This window comes from Culicoides brevitarsis, chromosome 3 (genome assembly GCF_036172545.1).
Source record: "Culicoides brevitarsis isolate CSIRO-B50_1 chromosome 3, AGI_CSIRO_Cbre_v1, whole genome shotgun sequence".
Taxonomy (NCBI): Eukaryota; Metazoa; Arthropoda; class Insecta; order Diptera; family Ceratopogonidae; genus Culicoides; species Culicoides brevitarsis.
Window position 1 is genome coordinate 27,933,113 of NC_087087.1, and position 25,583 is coordinate 27,958,695.

Consider the following 25,583-nt stretch of genomic DNA (forward strand, 5'->3'; position numbering starts at 1 on the left):
TAGTAAAAGAGAACTTTTGGTTGTCTGTGTGCAATGTTTACATTTTTTTAAACAAAAAGCGCAGTGCTTAGATTTAACTTCTGTATGACGACTTTTGTATTTAGTAAAAGCTGAGATAAAAACTTTCTTGAATTAGCATGAAGATTTCAATCAGAGTATATTTCAGGCTTAAGATTTATTTAATAAAATTTAGACTTTAAGATTGTTGGTTAAGGATATGAGATTTTTCATGTTTCCTGAAAAAAATTTGACTAAAAGAATGAGACTTTGAGAAGAATTCTGAAAAAATCGTATCTCGTAATTCGTAGTTATATCGGCAATTGAACCATCCGTTCTCATATTCCATCGTTATTTGGTACTAATTTTTCTTTACCTTCTAGTTCATAGATGTTCGACTGCAAATCGCAAGTTTGATATGGAAAAGAATGAGTTTTTATGGCACTTTTTCGTTTATGTTATGGTTGAGGCGATGTTTGGATATCCATGTCCTGAAATTGGCGATAGCAAATTTAAATCCATAAATTGGTTGTAGCCTAATCCATCCTTCATGAAGAAGGTTCTTGTGATGTCATCAAGTCTATTCCAGAGAATTACAAGCAAATGGAATCTGTCACTTTTGTCTTCATATCACATGAGAAGTCATCATAAATTTTCAACTCTTCTATGGTGCATCAAAATATTGTCTGTATTGTTATCGTCGCAAAACAAGTTTGTCGTTTACCGTGTTTGTTCTAGCCAAACAGAAGGTGAGAAAGAAATTATTTTTATCCGGATTTGTCGGAATGGCACGTGATGTGTGGTTCATCAACTGTTTTATTGAATGTCAGTTAAAACTGATACCCAAACAAAGAAAATGCACTTAAATCAACTGAAATGAGATAAAAAAATAACTTGATTTACTTTTTCAATAACAAAAAAAGATAAAAAATTATTCAGAATTGTCTGACTGAAATAATAATCTTCATTTTTTGTAAACAGTTTTTAATTAAATTTGTTATTCATCTTAAAATTCATTTTTTTTTCTGAAAAAATTATAAAAAATATTTAAATAAAAAAATTAATAAAAATATATAAATAATAAAATAAAAATAAATAAAAAAATTATGAAATAAATAAAAATTAATTAATTAAATTTAAAAAAAAAAATAATTTTCAATATTGAAGCATGATATAAAAAAATTTTTAAAAATTGAACCAAAAACAATTTAGCATTTAAAGCACATACTCAGATTAAGGTAGACGAGCACGAGCATTTGTTTATTGAGAGAATCTTTTGTTGTCATGACCCGCATGAATAAAAAAATATAAGACAACTTTCATTCTTAAGATAATATTGTAAAAACTTACCATACATTTATTTACGATTAACACTGATTAAATGCTTCCTGTAGTGTATTGTCATACACACGTTTCATTAATTTATTACTTTTTACAAAGAAGTCCAGAGAAATTATTTTGATATGATAACTTTGTTAAGCAGTTCACCACAAAATTTGCTACTGGATAAAATTTTTACGCTTTGATCATATGGAAAATTGTTAATTATTTAAATAAAAAAAAAAATCATATAAAATATTGCGTTTTAGGCTAATAAAATTTAAATTTAATTTGTTCTTTAAAATTATTTTTAAAGAATAAATTTTTTTTTTCCTAAAAATTATTTTTTTTTTTTTGAAATTTCGTTTTTCATATATTTTGCCGCTATTTATGCAACGAATTTTATTTTTTAATGAGAAAACTTAATAGAAACGATATTTAAGTGCCTTTCGAAGAAATTTAAGTAATTTACATTTACCTTGGTGATTTATGCGACCAAATAAGAAATAAGTGATTTTTTTCAATGTATTCACGTGTATTTTTACACTTTAAAAGCAATTTTTCTTAAAACTACGTTAAATGAATCAAAATTACAGAATATTTATATTGAATTCAATAAAAGAATAGAAAATGAACCTCTTAAACATTACATAGAAATAGAATGGGCGCAAATCGCCCATATTTTGGCCTTATTTAACATTATATCGAACCATAAACATTAAAAAAACGAAAAAAAAAATTCAAAACATACTTCATAGTAAAGGTAAAGTTGTGTAGAGAAGAGTAATATTCGTTATTCATATAGATTTTTATGATATACAGGAGAGTAGATAACAGTTTAGGTATTAATTTCCAAAAAGGGGCTAAAAAGTGAGCTTGTTCATTAAATTTCTACCGAAAATAAAAATTATTTTATATTTTTTACAGCACATCATCCCACATTTCCTCATCCGTGGCGGCAGACTGTTGCTGTCCTTGCTGCTGAATGACGTTATGCGTGGCATAATAAGGAGGCGGTTGATCACTTGAGCTATTGCCTATGCTCCCGGCAGCACTTTGTGTGAGCATTCTCGATTCCCATTCGTTGTTACTCGCACCACTGTTGCCGCCAGCATTTGTCGTGTGTTCGATCACAGTGGTCGGAATATTATTGGGCACACGTAATTCGCTGAGTTGTTGCGTTAGCGCTAACGTTCCACTCTCACACACTTGGACAACACACGTTATTGTTGCTAAAATTGAAAAAAAAAATAATTAAATTTTTATTTTTTTTTTTTTTTTTATTAAAATCTAAAATTTTAATTATTTGGCTCTCTGATTTAAAAAAAATAAGACGTAAAAAATTAAATTATTAAAGTTCATTAGAATTAATTAAAATTAATATATCAAAAAATTTAAAATTTATTAAAAAATTAATTTAAAAAAAAAAATCTCTTTTCCTTTATCATAATTTTGATCCAAAATATTAAAAAAAATATTTTTTAAATTTTATTTAATAATTTTTTTTAATAAATAAAATAGTTTTAAGAAAAATTTTATTCAAAATATTTATAAAAAAGAGTAAAAATAAATAAAAAAAAACAAATAAAATTCAATATAATTTCGTAACATAAAATTTCTATAAAAATACATAGTTCAATTTCAATTAAAAAAAAAAAAATTAAATTTTTTTCCCATTAAATTTTTTAGTTTTAAAATGAAGAAAAAGTATAAAGAGAAAAAAATCGTTAAAATTAAAATTTTTCGTATCTCACCTCCGAAGAACAAATTGCTGGGCGTCATAAGACGCCATTTGGTACAAAATTCACCCAATTCTGCTGGACTAACTAGTTGAACGGTGATTTTCGTGGAATCCAAGGGCGCTAATGCTGGCACTTGAATGCTCATGTGGTCCAATGCCTGAACAGAAACCTCTCGGAGGCACGTTCCTGCGGGCCATTCAGTCTCACCATTGTTTTGTACTAACCAGGAAACGGTAAATCTGTCAAAAAATCATTTTTTAATATTTTTTAAAAAAATTTAATAAATTGTCATCTTACGAAGTATTTGGTGTGACACTTTCACCTTCTCCGACGGTACATGACTGAAGAACCTTCATTTGAGGCGCTCTGGCAGTCGCCAAGTAATCCATGTAACATCCAATTGCAGTTTGCAAGTTCCTATTAGAATTCAATGTCATTAGTGAACTCAACAACAATGACGTCGTGCATTTATTCAAATGACTGTGAGATTATCAAAACACACAAACAAACAATCTACGCACAATCTATGTCGTCGTCGTCGTCGTGTACACAGACAAAAGACCCAAAATTACTCACCAATTGTTCATGTCGAGGAAGAATTTGGCTGTTGCCTGGCTCGGTTCGTTACCAATGTACTGAAATTGCTGCACCAAGTTGTCCTTCTCCTCGGTGCCCATGCAGCTGAACATCGTGAGCAATTCATTGTCATCTGCACTGGGCTGCGTTGGAGCTCCAGTTGCGGGCGAGTCGTCGATATCCATGTTGATGAACTTGTGCAGTTGATGACCAATAGGTTTCTTTGTGTGTCTACTACTTACTTTTTGCTCGCTTTCGAGACAAATTTGGAAAAAAGGCGAATAATTCGAGCGATGTTGACAAATGAAAACAAAGGAGGTGCAATTATCCGCAGAATGCGAATCGAGGGAAGTGCAGAGGCAAATTCTTGTGTGACGGAGGAAAATAGTAGTGAGACGAATGAAAGTGATAATTTGTTCTCGGAAATAAATTTTATCACTTTCAATCGTCTCATTGCCCTTTGAAAAATCAGCACAAAACTTTAATTTTTAATTTTTTAAATACGACAAAAATATTCAACTTCACGCTGATTGCGAAATGGAAAGACAAAGGTAAGAATTTGACCTGAAAATTTTAATTTTTATACAAATCTATTAAGATAAAATTTCAAAGTTCAAAGGCATTCATGGAAAATTTAAAAGGTTGGGAATAAGGCTACAAAAAATTAAATAGCTCATACATATCTAAAGTAGAAAAGTAAAACAGTAACAACAGTATCATGGATTTTCTGATATTGCCAACGTCTGTGGATGATGATGAGGATGTTCATCCAACAACGTCTTCCGCCTCGTGAAAGACATGCCTTCAGAAAGCTGGATCATCCATAAAGCGGACCGGAATTTAGTTTATGATTACTTATATCGTAGCACTAGATACAAGATTTTTACTTAGTTTGTTCGTCAAAAAAGCAAGAGCTCCTAGTTTTTAAAATTTTCTCCAGGATAACTTAGACACAAAATTTACCACGCTAGCGCACTATTTTCTCTTCATCAAAAAACCTAAAAACAGCAATGCTAAATACATCAAGGCTATCTAAAGTGATCGTAGAAGTAGTCGAGGATAGATGTCAACTAATATTTTTAATACCATTGAACATTTAGAAAAACCATAGCCCGTGAATTTTAGTCAAAGCCAAAAGTTAGTAGAAGATGAAGAGCATGTCAAAATACATAATTCAATATCTAACTTAAATGGATCAAATAGATCCTTAAGTATGAGTGAAAGGGTCATGAGGAGTACGAAAATGTGAGGCGAGGAGTACATAAATGAGAAATATTTTCTAAATTTTTTGATAAGTTCTCCGATGACAAGGAGCTTGAAAGTGTTATAAGGTCATGAGGAGTATCAGTTATTATTCTGCACAAAATACAAGTGTGCACAATACATCACAGGGATCATCTAAATGTCAATTGAAGCAAGCAGTGTCAAATTGCATGAAAGCAAAATATCGCGAGAGCATCGCATTTTGTAAATCAGTTTTATCGTTTTCAAAATCAAGAAAATCCTTAGAGTCCTTAACAAACCTTTCAGTTTTTCACATTGCTGTAATCGTGCTGCACCACAAACACATCAGGTGAACAAAAAGTTTGCTCGTAATTACTGTGAAAAGAGCGAAAACAATTGCAAGCAAGCGCCAGTCCAGCAAAAAGAATGAGAGATTGTGCGTCCGAAATATTTATACGCGAATTTTGTACGCGCGACTACACCACAGAACGCAGTGAATCAATTAAAAACGATAGAATTCTGTGATAAAATCGCAAAATAACGCCAAAATTGATGGATTTCTGCTGTTAAATCGACCTAAGGCACGAATTGCGACTCAAAGAGACGCACATGTGTTAGAAAAAGACGAAAAAACTCTGACGACGACGAAAAAAAATCAATCGATAATTATGTTTCTAAGGTTATATTTGTGCCTCTGTTTTTGTTGTTATTGCGATCCCTTCACTCGCGACAACGACACAGTCAAGGCAAACGTATTTAGCATGAATTTTGCATGAAAATGCTCGTTTTTTTGTGTTTCAAGTGCGCGCCAGATTTTCTTTGTGTCTCATGCATATTTCAATTTTACATTTTTTTCTTTCGGGGGGAAACTTCCTCCAATCCCACACAATTTTTTAAAAGGAAATCGTTATCTGCTTGCAAGATTATGTAACTTTTATCTCATTATTGATGCTCGAAATCGATAACTTGCATGAGTCATGCATTATTTACATTGAAAAAATTGCACCGTGACCTAACTAACGAACGAACGAAAGAGCATTTTGTAGGAAATTAGATTGGATTCAAGTTCAACTGTCATCATCAACGCAAATCGGGGGACATTTAGTAGTGGACCAAACTGACCTTTTTTGAGACAATACACACAATCAGTTGGATTCACGCCAATTATTATTATCGTTCTTTTTGTTTACTATCACTGTTGTCATATTCAGTGATGAGGCTTTGAAGGGCTTAATTTGTCTTCGAAAAATAATTTTTGAAGAAATTTCTTCTTCTAATTGAAATCAAAATTCAAAAAAAAAAAAAAATTAAAATATTTATTTTTTTTTATTTTTGAGCTCTTTTTAATTTTTAAAAATTTTAACGAAATTATTTTTTTTAAACTTTAAGAAATTAATTATTATTAAAATTAATTAATTATTTTTTAATTAAAACTTAAAATCTAAAAATATATTTTTTCCTAAATTTTTTTTTTTTTTTTTTGAAAGGAAACATTAAAATTTTAAATTGAAATTCTAGAATTTTTTTTAATTAAGAATTATTAAAAATATCTTCAAATTTAAAAAAAAAAATATTTTACAAATTTTTAATTTTTTTTTGTAAAAAAAAAAAGATTTTGAGAAATGTTCTTATCAAAAAAAAAAAAAAGAGAGAGATCCAACTTTTCTCAATTTTTGTTCCCACAAACCTCTCATGACAAATAATTATTTTTAATTTGTTTGATGACAAGAACAAATGACTGCGGTCCGAGTGACATCAACATATTTTCTGACCGCCTGAGTCAATTCAACTCTTAAAAGAAATCCGGAAGAAAAGTAAAAATAACGACTGTGAGAGAGAGGACACGCGGCAAGAATGAAAAACGATAAAAAAGTAAAAGTCGCGATCTCATGACGGTCGTCGTCGTTGTTAATGATGATGATGATGATAAAAATTGTTGCAAGACTATTTTTATTTGAAATTTGTCTCGCGTGCAAGCCACTTCGTCTCAAGTTTTACATCGAAAAAAAAAAATAATTTCACAGTGAGTTGAAAAATATTGCGGAAGGAACGAAAAAAAGCAGTTTTGAATCAATTTTCCGTTGTCAGAAAAGCACGAAAAAGCAATAAAGTGTAGCAAATTTCCGTAAATGAATTAAATCCCACACACAAAACTTTGTCAAACTTGAGGTGACTCATGCAGTTTTCTTTTTTTTTATAGATTTTACAACAACAACAACCAATGCTAAGAAAACACACAAAATAAAAGTGAAGCCATACGATTCCCACCTTTCTTCGAGAGAAAAGCAGAAAAAAGAACAAAACTCGGCGCTATTTGGAGTGAAATGTGCTTGCCAGACACAGTAAAGAACACGAGATGGGTGCGTTTTTAGAGAAACCAAAGACAGATAAATTCAACGAGCACGGCGAAGGCAATGGCCTGCGTTTTGGCGTGTCGTCGATGCAGGGCTGGCGCTGCGAAATGGAAGATGCGCATCATGCGCGCACCAATTTGGGCGAGGAGCTCGAGGACTGGAACTACTTTGCCGTCTTCGATGGGCATGCGGGCGTCAAAGTGTCGAAGCTGTGCGCGCAAAACCTGCTAAATTGCATCATTCAGACGGAGGAGTTCCGCGAAAAGGACATCATCAAGGGCATTCACACGGGATTCCTGCAGCTGGACGAACGCATGCGAAACGTGCCCGAATTGGCGTCGGGCGACGACAAATCCGGCACCACAGCTGTCTGTACATTCATATCCAAGGAACAAATTTACATTGCCAATTGCGGGGATTCGCGGGCGGTTTTGTGCCGCAATGGCGCACCGATTTTCTCGACGCAGGACCACAAACCCATCTTGCCGGGCGAGAAGCAACGCATACAGAATGCCGGCGGCACCGTGATGATTCAACGCGTAAATGGAAGTTTGGCGGTGTCTCGTGCTCTTGGGGATTACGACTACAAGAGCTCGAAGGAGTTGGGGCAGTGCGAGCAACTTGTGTCGCCCGAACCGGAGATTTTTGTGCAAGATCGACATGCCGAAGACGAATTTCTCGTGCTGGCCTGTGATGGGATCTGGGATGTCATGAGCAATCAAAATGTTTGTAGTTTTATCCACAGTCGACTGAGTGTTACAGATAATCTGGAAGAAATTGCCAATCAAGTTGTCGACACGTGTTTGCACAAGGTTCGTATTTTTTTACAATTTTTTTTTAATTTTTCCTAAACTCAAAAATTTATTTTCTTGGTAAAAATCTAACGAAAACTAATTAAAACATTAAAATTCGATAAAAAAAAAATTATATTATTTTCAAAAAAATTTTGATACAAAAACTAACAAAATTCTTAAATTTCAATACCCAAATTTTTTTAATGAATTTTTATAAAATTTTTATTTATTTAAATTTACATTTTTTTTAGTATTGTTTACCATATGTGATACAAAAACAAAATCATGAAATTTTAAAAGAAATATTTAAAAAAAATCATTAAAAAAAATAATTTCTTATAGAATAATATTTTTTCAAATTAAAATCAAAATTAAAAGAAAATTAAAATTTAAAAAAATAATATTTAAATATGTATTGAAAATTAATAAACGAAAAATCGTTAAAATCTACTAAAAAATATATCCATAATTTTTTTTAAATTTAATTTTAACTAATTAATTTTTAGTAAAATTTTTATCTTTTATTAAAAAATTTGAAATTCTTAAGAAATCCTTTATCAATTTTTTTTTATTAAAATTTAAAAAAAAATAATTAAAAAATTAAAATTAAAATTTATTTTTTTTTTAATTTACTTGAATAATTGAATTAACTTTAATTTAATTATAATTTTAAAAAAATAATTTTTAATTTTCTAAAATTTTGTTTTTTTTTTCATTACAGGGCAGCCGAGATAATATGAGCATAATTATTATTACATTCCCTGGTGCGCCAAAGCCAACATCTGAAGCGATCGCTGCCGAGGAGGAGCTAGACAAAAATTTACGCAAAACTATTAAAGGTTGTTATAAACGAGTTTGTTGCGAACTCTAACTCTCTTTACTCTTATTTTTATACTTTTTTATTTTGATTTCTCGCTTAATTATGTGACATGACACGACACAAATACTCCACATATATTCTTAGGAATTAATGATAAAGTACCTTTTAAACGCATTTGCTCACATTCACGGTCACGAAGACATTAGAAAAGTAAGAAAATACAAAAAAAAACTGTACCAAAAATTAATCTAGTCAAAAAAAAAACAGATTTTAATCAAGAAATTTTTTAAAATATTGAAAATTTTGTAGATCCAAGTAAACCAAAGAAGAAAAAGAAACCAAAGCGTGAAAGGTCATTCGATTTTGATAGCTCCGAACCGATTCGTGAAGTAGATTATTACCTTTATCGTTAATAGATTTAAATATTAAGCATCAGTGAGTAGCGAATTTCGTGTGAAAATTGTCTGTGACTACTCACTGTCTGTGCGTTATTGCAGTTTTTATAAAATTTAAGTCCGTAAACTTGAAAAAAATCATTTAAAAAAATATTTAAAAAAATATTTTAAAAAAATATATTAAAAAATATTTAAAAAAAATATTCTAAAAAATATGAAAAAATATATAAAAAAAAATATAAAAATATTAATAAAAATTTAAAATTTAAAAAAATTTTAAATAAAAAATCAAAATTAAAAAAATCAATAAAAAAAAATATTTAAGATGAAAATTTTTTGAAAAAAAAAAAAAAATAATGACCTAAATTTGTTATAAAAACTGCAATTACTCGCAAAACTCAACGAGAACAACATTTTTTCGTCAATTACATCAAAGCGATCAATTACATGCTTGATCACCTTCTAATTATTTCTACGTACACGTAACAAATATTTGTCGATTGTAATAATGTCTCGTTGTCTCTCGTCGTCATCATTAAACTAAAACAAAATGTGATATAAATCAAAAACCTTCCAAAGACCTCATTTTTACATAAAAAAAAATTATTTAAAAAAAAAGTCAAACCAAGCTCAGTTGTCATCCTGTGCCAAAAGAAAAAATTTCTTAAAAAAAAATTAAAAGTGCATCATTTCACGTTACACAACACATTTTTTGTTCACTTTTGTTGCTAACACAAAAAAAGACAAGCAAGCCTTATTCAAAAAGGGCATTTTTTTCAAACAAGTACCTTGATAAATAAATATTTAAATAATAAAATGTATCCAAAAGTAATAAAAAAATATTTTAAATCATATTTTTTGTTTCTTTTTGTGTAAAAAATGTTAAATTAATGTTCATTAAGTGACAAAAGTGAAAAAAAATTAAGAAAAATGGATAAAATGTGAAAATGATGTGCTTTTGAGAAGGTACGTGAAAATGTATTTCCAACTTTTCCATGCACACACATGAACTTAGACACCTTTTCCTTTAATTTTTATGTATTTTTAACTTTTTTTCCTATTTTTAAAAATTAATTTTTGACCCCTTGTGTAAAAAAAAAAAATTTTAATCCAAAATTTTTCTTCTCCTTTTAATCGCTAGACATTACGAATTCATCCGAAGATGTTGATTTTAGAAATTTAGTACAGAAATTGAGTGAAGAAGAAATCAGTGGACTACCGCCAGGGGGAGGATTGGAGTCAAAGTAAGTTTTTTCGTCGCTTGTAGAAGTCCTTTCATCAATTTTTATTTATTTATTTTTTTTTTTGTAGACTAAGTTTTGTAGCAAAAGTATTCGAAGAGCTATATCCCGATCTAGCTGAAACATGTGAACTTGGTGACTAAAAAAAAAATAATCGCAAAATACTTAAGAGATAAAAAAAACACAAAAAAAGTAAAGTTACAAAACGAAGCACACACAACCCAACAATAAAAACAGCAAAAATTGTCGAAATTTGGGACACTCGTGATTTTAATACAAAAAAAAAAGATTCTGGAGTCTTCCACGAATTCTGGAGATACTAAAAAAATGTTTTTGTTGTAAAATGTCCTTTTTTAAATTAAAAAAATGCATGCGGAGCTAATTAAATGTTATCTGTGTCCGAAATTTAAACAATTTTTAAAGTGAATAAATTTTAAGAAAAAAAAAATAGTGATGTTATCCATCAACTTTCATAAAAAATATGGTGAAAAAATACAAAAGTAGCTTTACTGACCGACATTCTATACAATAAACAAAAAAAAAACTGTCAAAATATTAAAAAAAAAAGTAGAGCGATGTCCACTGTTAAAAAAAAGAAACAAACAAACAACTATTTATATACTGTCCCCTTTTTCCGAATCCTTTTTATCATTAAATTAAACCGACAATTATACATATTTGAAGGAGAAGAAGAGCGGAAGAAACTTAGAAAGTATTGATGATACAGCGAAATTTTTTTTGAAACAAAAAAATATTTAAAAAGAAACGATAAAAAAACTATTTTTAAGAAGACTCACATCCTGATGTTTACAATTTGATACATATTACCTACAATCCTACATACTAAAAAAAAAATTCAAAACTTCTTACCTATCTTCAGTTTTTATTTTTTAATGAGGGATTTTCCGTTATTATTGTCCAAACCACTACCAAGGTTATCTAATAAAGTTATTATTACAAAAAAATGATTTTTTTTTATTTTCTTGTTTTGCATCGTAAATTTGAAGAAAAATTATTGATTTAATTTAAATTAATTAAATTTCTACAAAAAAGATATGTATGGTAAGTAAAAAAAAAAACTTCTAATTTTTTTTTAAATTTAATTTTAATTAATTTTAATTAATTAATTGTATTATTATTTTATTTAATTATATTTAATTTTAACTAAATTTTTTTAAACTTTTAAAAAAATTAATTTAATAAATTAAATTTTAATTTTTAAATAATAAATAAATTTAATAATTTTGAATATTTTTTTTAATTAAAATTAAAATTAAATAATTTAATCTGAAATTAAAAAAAAATTTTTTGGAGGAATTAGTATAAATTTTTCCATTTTTTTTTCTTTTTTAAATTTAGGAAAAATTTTAAATTAATTTTTTTTTAATTTTTAAACCCCAAAAATAATTTTAAAATTTTTTAAGAAAATCGACAAAAGTTTTTATTTTAAAATTTTTTAACTTAGGTAATTAAAAATAATTATTTTTCTTTTAATATTTGAATAAAATAAAATAAAAGTAAAAAAAAAATAAATATACATAGTCAAATAATTTTTTCTTTCCAAAAATTTCTTTTTTGACAAATATTTGTGTGTGGTCTATCTATCTTAGTGACAGTAACTGACCTACATCTTTTTTTAAATGACAAAAAATAGCCAATCAAAATTAAAAAGAAAAAAAAACAAGATTATTTTTTTTTAAATAATTTTTATTGGTTAAACAATTAAATTTATTTATTTATTAAAATTTGCCAAAAATTTGTACATTTTCAAAAATACTCAATAATATTCAAAAAATATTTAAAGATTCATGGTTTAATTTGTTATTTTCCTTCATTTGGAAAAACAAAATTTTTTCCATCAAATTAAGTTGCTCATCAAGTTTCTTGTCGATTTTTGACACTTTTTCATTTAATCCATCAAGTCCTTGCTGAAGTTTAAATCTGCCATCACCCCCAACACTGAAAACCTCCAAATTGGGTAAACTTTTGAAAATTACTGGATTCACACTTTCTATGTTATTGTTCTTAAAATTGAGTTTCTTCAAGAAATCACATCCTTCGAATGCGTCAACTTCAATTTCATGCAGTCCGAGACCAGACAAATCCAGCGATTCGAGATTGGGGAAAATTTTGCAAATTCCTCTTTTCACCACGGGCATCTCCGAGTATTCGAAACTGAGTTTTTTGACCAATTTCGGATCCTTTACAAGTGGCACTTGTTTGAATAAAATGAAGTTAACTCCGTGGATTGTGCAGGAATCGGCAGTTTCGCATTGCATTGACGGACGAAAATTTTCGATTGGCAGTGAAAATACCAAATTAGCATTTATAATGATTATTAGAAAAGCTAAAAAATTCATTTTAATTTTTTTTTCGACTTTTTTCAAAGACATTCAAATGACGACTGATTTGTTTTTTTAAATTTTGAAAAAATTTATAACCGTTATCAATCAAAAAAATTTCAACCTGTGTAGCAAAAAAAAAAAATGAAATAAAAAATTATTTACCTAATTTTTTTACTACTTTTTTGACGTTTTTGAACTTTAATCAACAAATTAAAAATTTAAGAAAAAATAAAAAATTTGGTCACGTGACTCAAAAATTTTTTTATCAAATTTTCGATGCGTTTTTAAAGCAAGTTAAGTTCATATCTAATAAAATTTTAATGTTTACTAGACGATAATTTTTTTTTCTATTCATTTTATTTTTCCTCCTGAATTTTTTCGGCAAAATCGGAGGGGGGGGGGGGTGACATAAAGCGAAATAATTAAATTTAATGGCCTAAATTAAAAAAAAAAATAAAAAATGTAATTTTTTTAGAATTTTTATGAAAAAAATCATTATCCATTATTAAAGAAAAAATGTTAAAAATGCACAATTTTTCTAATTTTTAAAATTAAATTCTAAAAATTAAATTTTATTTAGAAAATTAAATTTAAAAAAAAATAAATTTTATATATATTTTTTTTAACCAATATTTTATCAATTTGTACTCAAATTGCACTTGAAAATTGAATATTTTTTTTTTTTTGATTTAATTATAAAATTTATATATTTTTAATTGCCCGGCGATTTCATAATTTTTATCAATTAAAAATTCCAGTAAATTTGACCTTTTCATCGTAATACGAAAAATTATCAAAAAAAAATTCGCGAGTAAATAAAAAAATCATTTAAAAAGCATAAAATCATTTATTTTTTTATTAATTGCATCTAATCTCTTTTTTTCACAGAACATTCGTTATATATTCTCCTTAAAATATACTATTCATCATCTATCATCGTCATAAATAAATTCTCTCTCGCTACTCTAAAGGTCATTCATAAAAAAAAAATTAAATAAATTACTTCCATCGGAACATTGACGTAAAAGACGTGACAAAACTAGCGGGCATCGTCGGTGCTTGTTGCGGAATCGCATGCAAATTGTGTCCCGTGGCTCCCTCAAAGACGTTATGCGGCACAGATTCCCATTCGTGTGTGAGCGCCGCCTCATCCGAGTCCTCAGTGTCACTATCGAAACTACTGTGCGTTTGATTCTGATGCAATTGCTTCGCGAATTGGTGATTTTCGTGATCTTGCATGCAATTAACGACTTCGACAAAGCCGCGATACCCGAGATTTGACGCATTTGTGTACAAAAGTTTGTACAAATTCTCCAAAGTATGCGACGGATGAAGTTGGGGCAGTTTCATCTTTTGCGTGTAACACAAATGGAGGATGTTGGCGTTGAGACGCTGCACTTTGTAGTTGAACATCTTCTCGGACATGTTCACTTTGCAAAAATCACAAAAATTCAGTTTGTAGGGAAGGCGCGTGTCCAGATAGAAGGAAAGTAGTTGCACGAGTTGCGCCGTATACGTGAGGGCAGCTGAGATGCGATATGCCGAATTGCCGATTGTCGTCGTTTCGGATTGCAAATTGTTGCTGGATGACGTCGGGATGGCGTCTTTGTTCGTGAGCACCCAATCGTTGTAAATATTATAGTCGCCGTCGGAGGAGAGATGCGGCGCCACGATTATGTAACACGATGTGCATCCGCTGTCTTGCAGCTGCCACGATCCTTTGACGCAAACCGTGTGAGTCGCTTCAGAAATGACATTTTCCGTGTCTTGACGCAAATCCTGAGGACCCGCAATGTGTTTGATGGGGAAAATATACTTGCAAATCGCCTCAATATTGTTTCGCACAACCATTTGCAGCTCGGCGAATTGCTCCGTGTGCTTCCTTCGTGCCGCCGTCACTTCATCAATCTTGCTTAAGACATAATCCTCGAGTCTTTTGACCTTTTCGCCATACCGCGGCATGAAATAACTCTTATTTGCATTTTCTTTCGTCAATTTTTCATTAATTTCCTTATCAGCAGCGATACTTTCTCTCTTCTCCTTGATCAAAAGTCTCAAATTTTCGATATTTTTCTTCCGCGTTTCGATGGAACACGCTAAATCCTCGTATTGCTTCCTTTTGGTGAAGACAATGTCAGCTTTTTCGTCTAGCAGAGTGAGTGCCTTGCGCAAATTCGCTAATCGGATTTGTTTTTCCACCAAACTCTCCTTGATGAAGCTCGTGGAATGGATAAAATTTCCAGCTTGAACGCATTTTGTGCAGCAAAATTTCGACCTGCAACCATGACAGAAGCGACAATACCCGAATTTCGTGTTTATTGGCTCATCGGGCACGATATTGAAGTTTACGGGGCACGCTTCCTCATCTTCCATCGCCCATCTACAAAAATTAAGGAAATTGTAAAAGTGAAAACAAGTTGAGTCATGAAATGCGTCTTACTCACCTAACAGAATTTTCAAGTGCTCATGAGCATTTACGTGGGAAAAAGTAGTTTCAAACACAAAAAGGACGCTTTTGTGACACTTTTGGTGAGAATTTGTTCGAAAATTAACAAAAATACGCGAATTACTTGTTCTTTGTTTGGATTTCTTTCTTGTTTGCCTTCCAGCTCTCAGCTGTTTGATACATGTGTGCCTCCGGAACGTCATTTCGACAGTTGAATGCCTTCGATCGCGGATGACAACAACAAGAAAATTCAAATTGGAAATTGGTAAAGGGAGTTTTTCACGTTTTTCGCAGTAAATCTGGCAGCAAGTTGATTAAAAATATCGGAAAAACGTGCTTTGAGGTGAGTTTCAAGCGGTTATTAAAAATTTTTCTTCAATTTTTTGACGAAATTGGAAAATTTGTGAAACAAAAGAAGCACCCACACTAAAAAAAAAATTTTTCATTAACAATTTTTTTCAATTTTGCAGAGAAAATGTCGAATTTACCTCCGTTGCCTGTGCTGTGCGACACCCCGCCGCCAATCGATGACTTCAGCAACATTCCCGACGACGATTACGTGGACTACGACGGGATCGCAGACGATTATGGTATGCATTGATTTTTTTCCCTTTACTTACGTGACATTTTCGCGTGTCATGTTCTTGACTTTTCACCTTCCAACAATTTTTTTCTGCAATTTTCAGATGTCGATGTGATGCCAAGTCCAAAGAAATTCGAAGTACCAACAAAAAATGACGATGACACACCCTTGCCGTATTTGGGAAATCGCTCGCCGCCCGATGGCACGGACCAAATGACACTCGAGTTCGCGGGCGACGACATGCAAAAGCTCGATTTGGATAGTCCGCCGTCGCTAAACTTGTCGAGCGACTTGAAAATTACGTCAGCATCGTGCGAAAATGATTTCACGGTGAAATCGCAAGCGACGGACTGTGTCCTTGAAAGTGTTGACGCTTCACAGACGACGTCACCGCAAGATTTTGCCGTGATGCATGACGGCAGTAACATTGACCGACACATTGAGGGCGGCGAAAATGGCGAAATCTGTCAATTACCGGAAAAAACTCAGGAAGATGCTGCTCAAAAACGCGATTCGCAAGTTTTTGACGACTTTACGGACTTTCAAAGTGTGCCTCCTGACAAGGATGAGCTGCAAATCGATCATTGGGGCGAATCTGCTGCTGTTACAACGAACGATGATCCTACTTTCGACGTGGATTTTAGTAATTTTCAAGATTTTTCAGTGCCCCCGACGACAATTCACATCGAGGACCCCCCAAAAATGGATGACGACGACGATTTTGACAATTTTCAGAACTTTAGTACGGCTGAATGTGTTCCAGCAGCAAAAACTGTGATAACTCCTCCCGCGGAAATTGACGACGACGACGATTTCGGGGATTTTAGTGACTTTCAGACGAACACTGCTCCGGTAACGATGCCACAACATCCAATCGAAACGCCTCCCGTCGTGGCAGAAAGCACGTTACCATCCCTGACACTCGAGACATTCACAAAAACCATCGATTTAATGTTCCCGGCGTCTAGTCAATCCATGGAAATCGACCAAAATGCACGTTTCGCGGCGATTTCCTTCGAGAAAAATTCAATTACGAGCAATTTGAAAGACATTGAGATGTCACGTGCACTCAGCTACAAATACGCAAATTCAGTTACGAGTCGAACGTTGATGGAATCCATTGGAATCGATGCGAAAAATGTGCTTTTTGGCATGAAATGGAATCCCGGTATGCCGCGATTTGCTGCGAATTTGAGTTTTGATCCGATTCAGCCGCAACCGTTGCTGCAACCCACAAGTGCTTCCACAAATACCAAGCCGTGTGATGCTAAGGCGTCGGATGCGGTACCTGTAGCGCAGTTTGATTGGTCAACGGCAGGCTTGGTGAACCCATTAGACGGTAAGTGTCCATAAATTATGTCTTTTCTTGGCTGTCGTGTTCCGTTTTTTCGCAATAATCCAATTAAAAATGTATTTTGATCACTTTTGCAACCATATGACGTCAATTTTACGGCATTATCTGTGCAGCAGTGGCGGAAAAAAGAATATTTTTGTGATTTATAATTGGCAGAAGTTTCGAAAAATTTAAAAAAAATTTTTTTGAAATAAGAGAATCAAATTTTTTTGTGTTTTTTAAACAAATTTTAATTAAAAAGTATTTTTTAAAATAATTTTTAATTATTTGAAATTTGGAAATATCATAACAAAAGTCAAAATTTTGCTAAATTCTAAAATTTTGCATCGAAAAATTACATCTAAATGTATTTTTTACCTAACAATTTTTTAAAAAATAAATTAAAAAAAAAAACTAAAAAATTTATATTTAAAAATTTCAAATATTTTCTTACATTTTTTTTTTAATTTCAATGAAAAATTTTTATAAAAAAAAAACATTTTTCATCATTTTATAAATAATTTTAAAAAATTGTTATTTTAAAAATTTTGTATTTCGCTAAAAATTGTTCAATTCTTGCTTTTATTAAAAATTTAAAAAAAAAATATTATTTTTTTAAATATTAAAATTTCAAATAAATCACAAAGAGGTTTTTTTTTGCATTTTTTCTATGCAATTTTATAATAAACAAAATTAAAAATATTTATTTCTTTAAAAAAATTAAATTATTTAACTTAATTTATATTTATTTTTTTATAATTAAAAATTTTTTTAAGAAAATTTCTCGAATATAATTATTTTTTAAATTATTTGATTACTTTAATATAAAATTTGATGAATTTAAAAGATTTATTTTAATACAAAATTAAAAATAAGTTATAAAAATTTAAAAAAAAAATTAAATTAATTTAAAAAAAAAATCAAATTAATTAAAAAAAAAAATGAGTTTAATTTAATTTTTATTTTGTAATTATTTTTTTTATAAAAATTTTCCAAATTTTTTTATTTATCAAATTATTTTAATTAAAAATTATTTTATCACTTTGATATAAAATGTTATGAACTTAAAGTATTTTTTTTAATTAAAAATTAAAAATCATAAAAAAAAATTAAAAAAATATTTCAAAATAAGAAGAATATTAAAATAAATTTTAAAAAAATTTTTAACTTAAATTTAATTTTTTTATATTTTAAAAAAATTGTATGAAAATTTCTAAAAAAAAATTAAAAAGGGCCAAAAATATTTTTAAATCCCTTTTTGCCATCACTGCTGCACAGAGACACCTTTAAATAAGTTGCACGGCGATCAGAATATTAAAAATTATTGCATGTGCGCAAGACACTTTCCTTTTTTTATGTTGTAAGTTTTTGTATCTTCCGTTTTTTGATCAGAAGCTTTTCTTTAGTTACAACGTCTGTGTGTGTTTTTTAAACAAAAAAGTCACATATTTTATTCAAAATTTTCTTCTTTTCCGTTACTTTTCCTCCTTTTTCTTGCGTTCTTGTGTGTGTGTTCACTGTTTAGTGTCTCACACCTTGTTATTGGATGAACTTGAGGCAACTGTGATGGCTCCTACTAAATTCAAAAATTCAAATTCCCCTTCTTCTTCTTACTTTGCCGCATCGCCATCGTCATCATCGATCTCCTCATCTTCGATTTCATCACATCACAACTACCAACAACATCACACGAAATCAATCAATAAAAACTTTTATCATTCTTACAATTCGCACCACCGCACCTTCGTTGGGCAACATTTGGAAACGATTGCTCGGTATTGGGAAGATAGTAAGTAGAGGAAAAAATCTCTCTGTAGTACTTTTTTTTCTCTTCCGTTGCTTTCGTGGCTTATTTTGAGCTTTTATGAAATGAAAAAAAAATTTCATGATTTTTTTTTTAATTTTTACCGCATTTCGAAGAAAAAATGTGGTAATTTTTGATTTTTTTTAAATTTTTGCTTACTTTGGATTTAAAAAAAAATATTTTTAATGAATTTTCATTTTTTTAGGTTCGTCTCAAATCCCTGCAAACGCATCAGCAGCAGCAAAACCCCTCGAGTCGCCTCTCGTCGATGAGGAAAAAGTTTCTGCGGTAATTCCCTCCACGGCACCCTCAAGTATCATGGATGAAATTTCAACCACAGGCACGACGCATTATTCCGACAGCAATTACTCCTTCAAATCGTCGTCCGAAGCATCGTCGCAGCAACCAACCCCCTTGTCCCCGACATATGGCATGAGTGTGCGTACCATCACGCTACCGGAAACGCACATTTTCACCCCGGAAAAATGTACAAACGCCATTTCGCAGTCCGTAGATCGCGAATCTGCGACACAAACGGTGAAGGAATATCACGACGTCGAATATAAACTCGACAAAAGCATCACGAGCGATTGTATCAGCAGCATCAGTGGCATTGGCAGCAGTATTATCAGCGATTCCGTCCATTTAAGTCATTTCAGTGTGAGTCAACCGACATTAACGCCTTCCGCTGTGACATCTCCGACACTTGAACCCGAGCTAATTGAGGACTTTTCGACTAAAATATCGCTGAAACCGGAAAAAAATTCACGAAACTTTCCGATTTTTGGTACGTCACCCACAGATATGGGCGAAAAAGACACGAAAAATGAGGAAGATGATGATTTTAGTGATTTCCAAGCAGCTCCCGTGACTCATACTGTGATTCCGGAACCGATTAAACCAAAGCCTGTCACGTCAATGTTGAATCCGCTGCCTTTGTCGCCAGTTCACTTGATGAAAACCGCAAATAACATCACGTTACCTGAACCGGATGACGATGAAATGCTCAGAATTGAGGCTTTTGCACGGAGTAAAGGACAAACGACGACATCCACGACCCCAGCAACGACAAACAACAATGACGACGACGAATGGTCTGACTTTACGAGTGCTCAAATGCCACAAAAACCACCACCTCCGACGACGACGACAAGCAATCATGACGACGACTGGTCCGATTTCGTATTCACGACGCCAGCATCCTCGGGTGCCTCCATGATGAGTCCCATTATTGCGAACCATCATCGTGCCACGCAAAAGCAAAATTGGAACAATCAGGGCAACTACATGCCATGGAGCACGAGTACGGGCGGCACTGCCATTAGTCACATCAGCCAGGGACAAACGTTGCCCGAAATGAACTTTATTCAGTCGCAAAAGTCCGCCTTTGTGAATGGCCCGAACCGCATGATGCGGAAATGATTGTTAAGGCATGCGGCGCAAGTGACGACAGCGAGTAATGTTCGCATGTAAAACGCGTCGCTTGATGTCAAAAAGTACTTAAAATTACGCTTTTTTACTCCCGGATTTCGTTTTGCACCGTTTTTTCATGATGAGAAAGAATTATTGAGATTGTTACAATCAATTTTTTGTTAGAATTATTTTTTAAAAAAGTTTTACTTAGGAACATATGTTAAAAAGTTAATCCCTCTGTTTTGTAGTGAAAACAGAAAAAAAGAAGCTTATTGTTAAAAAAAATCACCTTTAAATTGTAAATACAATGATGTTGAACGACTGCTTAATACTGAAAAAAATAAAAAAAAAGTAGATAATTAAATTATGAGGCAATTTATGATACATTCCAATTATTATTTTACGGATTAAAATATATTGAACACAGAAAGTTGATCTTTTTTCATCAATGGAACTCATGAAGGCTTTTATTTTTGGATCATCGAATGAATTTTCGAGAATTTGATGTGTTATTTCCCAGGGCGTTGCTTCATGGGAAGGCGTTTGACGAATTTTTTTTTTCAATGCTTTCTTTTTTTTCATCTTAGGCCGCTCCAAATGAAAATCAAAAATAAAGTCCAAAATTTTTGGAAATAAAAGGGGAGGGTGCAAAATAAAAAAAAATTTTTTTGAAATACTATTTTCATATCAAATAACAAAATATTATCAATTTTTGAGCGTTAAATAATATTTTTGATGTTTTTTTACTATTTTTTTTTGAAATTTGCTTATTTAAAATAGATTTCAGAACATTTCATATTAAAAATTTAAGAAAAAATTTCATAAAAAATAACTGTCAAAAAATTTTGAAAAAAAAAATTTAATAATTTTATGAAAAATATTTTTAGAGAAGAAAATTTATGATAAAATATGATTTCCAAAACAAAAATTAGAATAAATTGAAAATTTTTTAAAAATTTTTTGGAAATTTTCTTGAAAAATTATGAAAATACACCCAAAAACGGTCATTTTTGGTTAAATTTTTAATTTTTTTTTATTTTGCCCCATTGGATTTTCGGCTTTTAAAATGGGGCATCGGACTTTATTTTTGATTTTCATTTGAAGCGGCCTTAAGCTAAAAATTTGATGAAAATCATAAAAAAAATCAGATTTTTAGATAAACAGAGCCTTTATTATTCATGATATTTTAGACAATAAAAAACTTTTTTCCATTGAAAATATTTAAAATAAACTTAATACTTAAGATTTTGATTTAATTCCATAGAAAATCAATGTGAATTTTTTTTTTGATCAATTTTTTTCGCTAACATCCTTAAATGGCTCCTGTACATCGAAAACGTAAAATTTAGAAAAAGTCCAAAACAAAAGTTGTTTCTAAAGACAAAACCTTCAATTTGAGACGGAGAACGGTGATCTAACTCAATCTTCAAAAATGGGTACATGAGCCCTCATAATAAGAGGATTTTGGCTGAAATTTTTTTTGCTAACATCTTTAAAAAGCTCCTGTACATCGGAAACGCAAAATTTAGAAAAAGTCCAAAACAAAAGTTGTTTCTAAAGACAAAACCTTCAATTTGAGACGGAGAACGGTGATCTAACTCAATTTTCAAAAATTGGTACATAAGCCCTCATAATAAGAGGATTTTGGCTGAAATTTTTTTTGTAACATCTTTAAAAGGCTCCTGTACATCGGAAACGCAAAATTTAGAAAAAGTCCAAAACAAAAGTTGTTTCTAAAGACAAAACCTTCAATTTGAGACGGAGAACGGTGATCTAACTCAATCTTCAAAAATGGGTACATGAGCCCTCATAATAAGAGGATTTTGGCTGAAATTTTTTTTGCTAACATCTTTAAAAAGCTCCTGTACATCGGAAACGCAAAATTTAGAAAAAGTCCAAAACAAAAGTTGTTTCTAAAGACAAAACCTTCAATTTGAGACGGAGAACGGTGATCTAACTCAATTTTCAAAAATTGGTACATAAGCCCTCATAATAAGAGGATTTTGGCTGAAATTTTTTTTGATCAATTTTTTTTGCTAACATCTTTAAAAAGCTCCTGTACATCGGAAACGTAAAATTTAGAAAAAGTCCAAAACAAAAGTTGTTTCTAAAGACAAAACCTTCAATTTGAGACGGAGAACGGTGATCTAACTCAATTTTCAAAAATGGGTACATGAGCCCTCATAATAAGAGGATTTTGGCTGAAATTTTTTTTCATCAATTTTTTTTGCTAACATCTTTAAAAAGCTCCTGTACATCGGAAACGCAAAATTTAGAAAAAGTCCAAAACAAAAGTTGTTTCTAAAGACAAAACCTTCAATTTGAGACGGAGAACGGTGATCTAACTCAATTTTCAAAAATTGGTACATAAGCCCTCATAATAAGAGGATTTTGGCTGAAATTTTTTTTGCTAACATCTTTAAAAAGCTCCTGTACATCGGAAACGTAAAATTTAGAAAAAGTCCAAAACAAAAGTTGTTTCTAAAGACAAAACCTTCAATTTGAGACGGAGAACGGTGATCTAACTCAATTTTCAAAAATTGGTACATGAGCCCTCATAATAAGAGGATTTTGGCTGAAATTTTTTTTGCTAACATCTTTAAAAAGCTCCTGTACATCGGAAACGCAAAATTTAGAAAAAGTCCAAAACAAAAGTTGTTTCTAAAGACAAAACCTTCAATTTGAGACGGAGAACGGTGATCTAGCTCAATTTCCAAAAATGGGTACATGAGCCCTCATAATAAGAGGATTTTGGCTGAAATTTTTTTTGCTAACATCTTTAAAAAGCTCCTGTACATCGGAAACGCAAAATTTAGAAAAAGTCCAAAACAAAAGTTGTTTCTAAAGACAAAACCTTCAATTTGAGACGGAGAACTGAAATTTTTCAAAAATTTACATAAGCCCTCAACATCTTTTTAAAAAGCTCCTGTACATCGGAAACGCAAAATTTAGAAAAAGTCCAAAACAAAAGTTGTTTCTAAAGACAAAACCTTCAATTTGAGACGGAGAACGGTGATCTAACTCAATCTTCAAAAATGGGTACATGAGCCCTCATAATAAGAGGATTTTAACATAAAAAGCTCCTGTACTCGGAAATTTTTTTGTTTCTAAAGATTCAATTTTTTTTGCTAACATCTTTAAAAAGCTCCTGTACATCGGAAACGTAAAATTTAGAAAAAGTCCAAAACAAAAGTTGTTTCTAAAGACAAAACCTTCAATTTGAGACGGAGAACGGTGATCTAACTCAATCTTCAAAAATGGGTACATGAGCCCTCATAATAAGAGGATTTTGGCTGAAATTTTTTTTTCATCAATTTTTTTTTGCTAACATCTTTAAAAAGCTCCTGTACATCGGAAACGCAAAATTTAGAAAAAGTCCAAAACAAAAGTTGTTTCTAAAGACAAAACCTTCAATTTGAGACGGAGAACGGTGATCTAACTCAATCTTCAAAAATGGGTACATGAGCCCTCATAATAAGAGGATTTTGGCTGAAATTTTTTTTGCTAACATCTTTAAAAAGCTCCTGTACATCGGAAACGTAAAATTTAGAAAAAGTCCAAAACAAAAGTTGTTTCTAAAGACAAAACCTTCAATTTGAGACGGAGAACGGTGATCTAACTCAATTTTCAAAAATGGGTACATGAGCCCTCATAATAAGAGGATTTTGGCTGAAATTTTTTTTGCTAACATCTTTAAACGGCTCCTGTACATCGGAAACGCAAAATTTAGAAAAAGTCCAAAACAAAAGTTGTTTCTAAAGACAAAACCTTCAATTTGAGACGGAGAACGGTGATCTAACTCAATCTTCAAAAATGGGTACATGAGCCCTCATAATAAGAGGATTTTGGCTGAAATTTTTTTTGTAACATCTTTAAAAGGCTCCTGTACATCGGAAACGCAAAATTTAGAAAAAGTCCAAAACAAAAGTTGTTTCTAAAGACAAAACCTTCAATTTGAGACGGAGAACGGTGATCTAACTCAATCTTCAAAAATGGGTACATGAGCCCTCATAATAAGAGGATTTTGGCTGAATTTTTTTTTGCTAACATCTTTAAAAAGCTCCTGTACATCGGAAACGCAAAATTTAGAAAAAGTCCAAAACAAAAGTTGTTTCTAAAGACAAAACCTTCAATTTGAGACGGAGAACGGTGATCTAACTCAATCTTCAAAAATGGGTACATGAGCCCTCATAATAAGAGGATTTTGGCTGAAATTTTTTTTGATCAATTTTTTTTGCTAACATCTTTAAAAAGCTCCTGTACATCGGAAACGCAAAATTTAGAAAAAGTCCAAAACAAAAGTTGTTTCTAAAGACAAAACCTTCAATTTGAGACGGAGAACGGTGATCTAACTCAATCTTCAAAAATGGGTACATGAGCCCTCATAATAAGAGGATTTTGGCTGAAATTTTTTTTGCTAACATCTTTAAAAAGCTCCTGTACATCGGAAACGTAAAATTTAGAAAAAGTCCAAAACAAAAGTTGTTTCTAAAGACAAAACCTTCAATTTGAGACGGAGAACGGTGATCTAACTCAATCTTCAAAAATGGGTACATGAGCCCTCATAATAAGAGGATTTTGGCTGAAATTTTTTTTGCTAACATCTTTAAAAAGACATCGGAAACGCAAAATTTTTTGTTTCTAAAGCAAAACCTTCAATTTGAGACAGAACGGTGATCTAACTCAATAAAAATGGCTCCTGTACATCGAAAACGCAAAATTTAGAAAAAGTCCAAAACAAAAGTTGTTTCTAAAGACAAAACCTTCAATTTGAGACGGAGAACGGTGATCTAACTCAATCTTCAAAAATGGGTACATGAGCCCTCATAACAAGAGGATTTTGGCTGAAATTTTTTTTTGATCAATTTTTTTTGCTAACATCTTTTAAAAGCTCCTGTACATCGGAAACGTAAAATTTAGAAAAAGTCCAAAACAAAAGTTGTTTAAAAGTACTTACAAAAGCTCATTTCAATTGATATATTGACCAAATATGGCCTGTAAAATTTTTATGTATTTTGAGGAAAAATACACAAAAATTTTTTATACGATTTTCATCAAATTTTTAGCTTAAAATGAAAGAATAAACTTACAAAAGTTAATTTCAAGTCAATTTTTAGTTCGTTTAAACCAATTTTTTCTAAATTTTTCAAATTTTAAAAATAAATCATTTCAGACTAAAAACCGCTTAAAATTGCT

General features: G+C 31.0%; 4 protein-coding genes across 8 annotated transcripts; 2 read left to right on the top strand and 2 right to left on the bottom strand.

Moving 5' to 3' along the window:
* Positions 1–1,897: 1,897 nt before the first annotated feature.
* Positions 1,898–3,961, bottom strand: LOC134834157 (protein ILRUN). Its single transcript, XM_063848724.1, has 4 exons — positions 3,636–3,961; positions 3,357–3,476; positions 3,072–3,298; positions 1,898–2,549 (listed from the first exon to the last, which is right to left on the bottom strand). Exons 1-4 carry the CDS (start codon positions 3,818–3,820, stop codon positions 2,239–2,241), a joined length of 843 nt encoding a protein of 280 aa, XP_063704794.1. The 5' UTR covers positions 3,821–3,961; the 3' UTR covers positions 1,898–2,238.
* Positions 3,962–5,072: 1,111 nt separating this feature from the next.
* LOC134833098 (protein phosphatase 1B) lies at positions 5,073–11,391 on the top strand. Of its 4 annotated transcripts, XR_010162106.1 has the most exons (7): positions 5,073–5,208; positions 7,060–8,025; positions 8,729–8,846; positions 8,972–9,037; positions 9,137–9,262; positions 10,364–10,466; positions 10,534–10,550. XR_010162106.1 is itself a non-coding variant. In XM_063847291.1 (5 exons), the coding sequence occupies exons 2-5, from the start codon at positions 7,216–7,218 to the stop codon at positions 10,604–10,606; spliced, it is 1,104 nt and encodes a 367-aa protein (XP_063703361.1). In that variant the 5' UTR covers positions 5,073–5,208; positions 7,060–7,215; the 3' UTR covers positions 10,607–11,391. The 4 variants fall into 4 exon arrangements, 3 of the variants coding, with proteins under 3 accessions (XP_063703361.1, XP_063703363.1, XP_063703362.1); XM_063847291.1 differs by lacking the exons at positions 8,972–9,037; positions 9,137–9,262 and having other exon boundaries at positions 10,534–11,391; XM_063847293.1 differs by lacking the exons at positions 5,073–5,208; positions 8,972–9,037; positions 9,137–9,262 and adding an exon at positions 6,830–6,882 and having other exon boundaries at positions 10,534–11,391.
* Positions 11,392–13,677: 2,286 nt separating this feature from the next.
* On the bottom strand, positions 13,678–15,406 carry LOC134834167 (beclin 1-associated autophagy-related key regulator). Its single transcript, XM_063848735.1, has 2 exons — positions 15,253–15,406; positions 13,678–15,188 (listed from the first exon to the last, which is right to left on the bottom strand). The coding sequence occupies exon 2, from the start codon at positions 15,179–15,181 to the stop codon at positions 13,808–13,810; it is 1,374 nt and encodes a 457-aa protein (XP_063704805.1). The 5' UTR covers positions 15,182–15,188; positions 15,253–15,406; the 3' UTR covers positions 13,678–13,807.
* A 72-nt stretch (positions 15,407–15,478) lies between these two features.
* On the top strand, positions 15,479–20,797 carry LOC134835079 (mucin-2). Of its 2 annotated transcripts, XM_063849934.1 has the most exons (5): positions 15,479–15,597; positions 15,725–15,844; positions 15,941–17,176; positions 18,696–18,959; positions 19,180–20,797. In XM_063849934.1, exons 2-5 carry the CDS (start codon positions 15,730–15,732, stop codon positions 20,394–20,396), a joined length of 2,832 nt encoding a protein of 943 aa, XP_063706004.1. In that variant the 5' UTR covers positions 15,479–15,597; positions 15,725–15,729; the 3' UTR covers positions 20,397–20,797. The 2 variants fall into 2 exon arrangements, with proteins under 2 accessions (XP_063706004.1, XP_063706005.1); XM_063849935.1 differs by lacking the exon at positions 18,696–18,959.
* Positions 20,798–25,583: the final 4,786 nt, after the last annotated feature.

Coding starts and splice junctions, on each gene's coding strand:
- LOC134834157 (XM_063848724.1), bottom strand. CDS start 3,820: ATGGATATCGACGACTCGCCCGCAACTGGAGCTCCAACGCAGCCCAGT. Junction 3,477..3,635: donor TTCCTCGACATGAACAATTG/GTGAGTAATTTT, acceptor GAATTCTAATAG/GAACTTGCAAACTGCAATTG. Junction 2,550..3,071: donor CAGCAATTTGTTCTTCGGAG/GTGAGATACGAA, acceptor TTTCAATTTTAG/CAACAATAACGTGTGTTGTC.
- LOC134833098 (XM_063847291.1), top strand. CDS start 7,216: ATGGGTGCGTTTTTAGAGAAACCAAAGACAGATAAATTCAACGAGCAC. Junction 8,847..10,363: donor TTTACGCAAAACTATTAAAG/GTTGTTATAAAC, acceptor TTTAATCGCTAG/ACATTACGAATTCATCCGAA. Junction 10,467..10,533: donor GGGGGAGGATTGGAGTCAAA/GTAAGTTTTTTC, acceptor TTTTTTTTGTAG/ACTAAGTTTTGTAGCAAAAG.
- LOC134834167 (XM_063848735.1), bottom strand. CDS start 15,181: ATGGAAGATGAGGAAGCGTGCCCCGTAAACTTCAATATCGTGCCCGAT.
- LOC134835079 (XM_063849934.1), top strand. CDS start 15,730: ATGTCGAATTTACCTCCGTTGCCTGTGCTGTGCGACACCCCGCCGCCA. Junction 17,177..18,695: donor CTTGGTGAACCCATTAGACG/GTAAGTGTCCAT, acceptor TTCACTGTTTAG/TGTCTCACACCTTGTTATTG. Junction 18,960..19,179: donor TGCTCGGTATTGGGAAGATA/GTAAGTAGAGGA, acceptor TCATTTTTTTAG/GTTCGTCTCAAATCCCTGCA.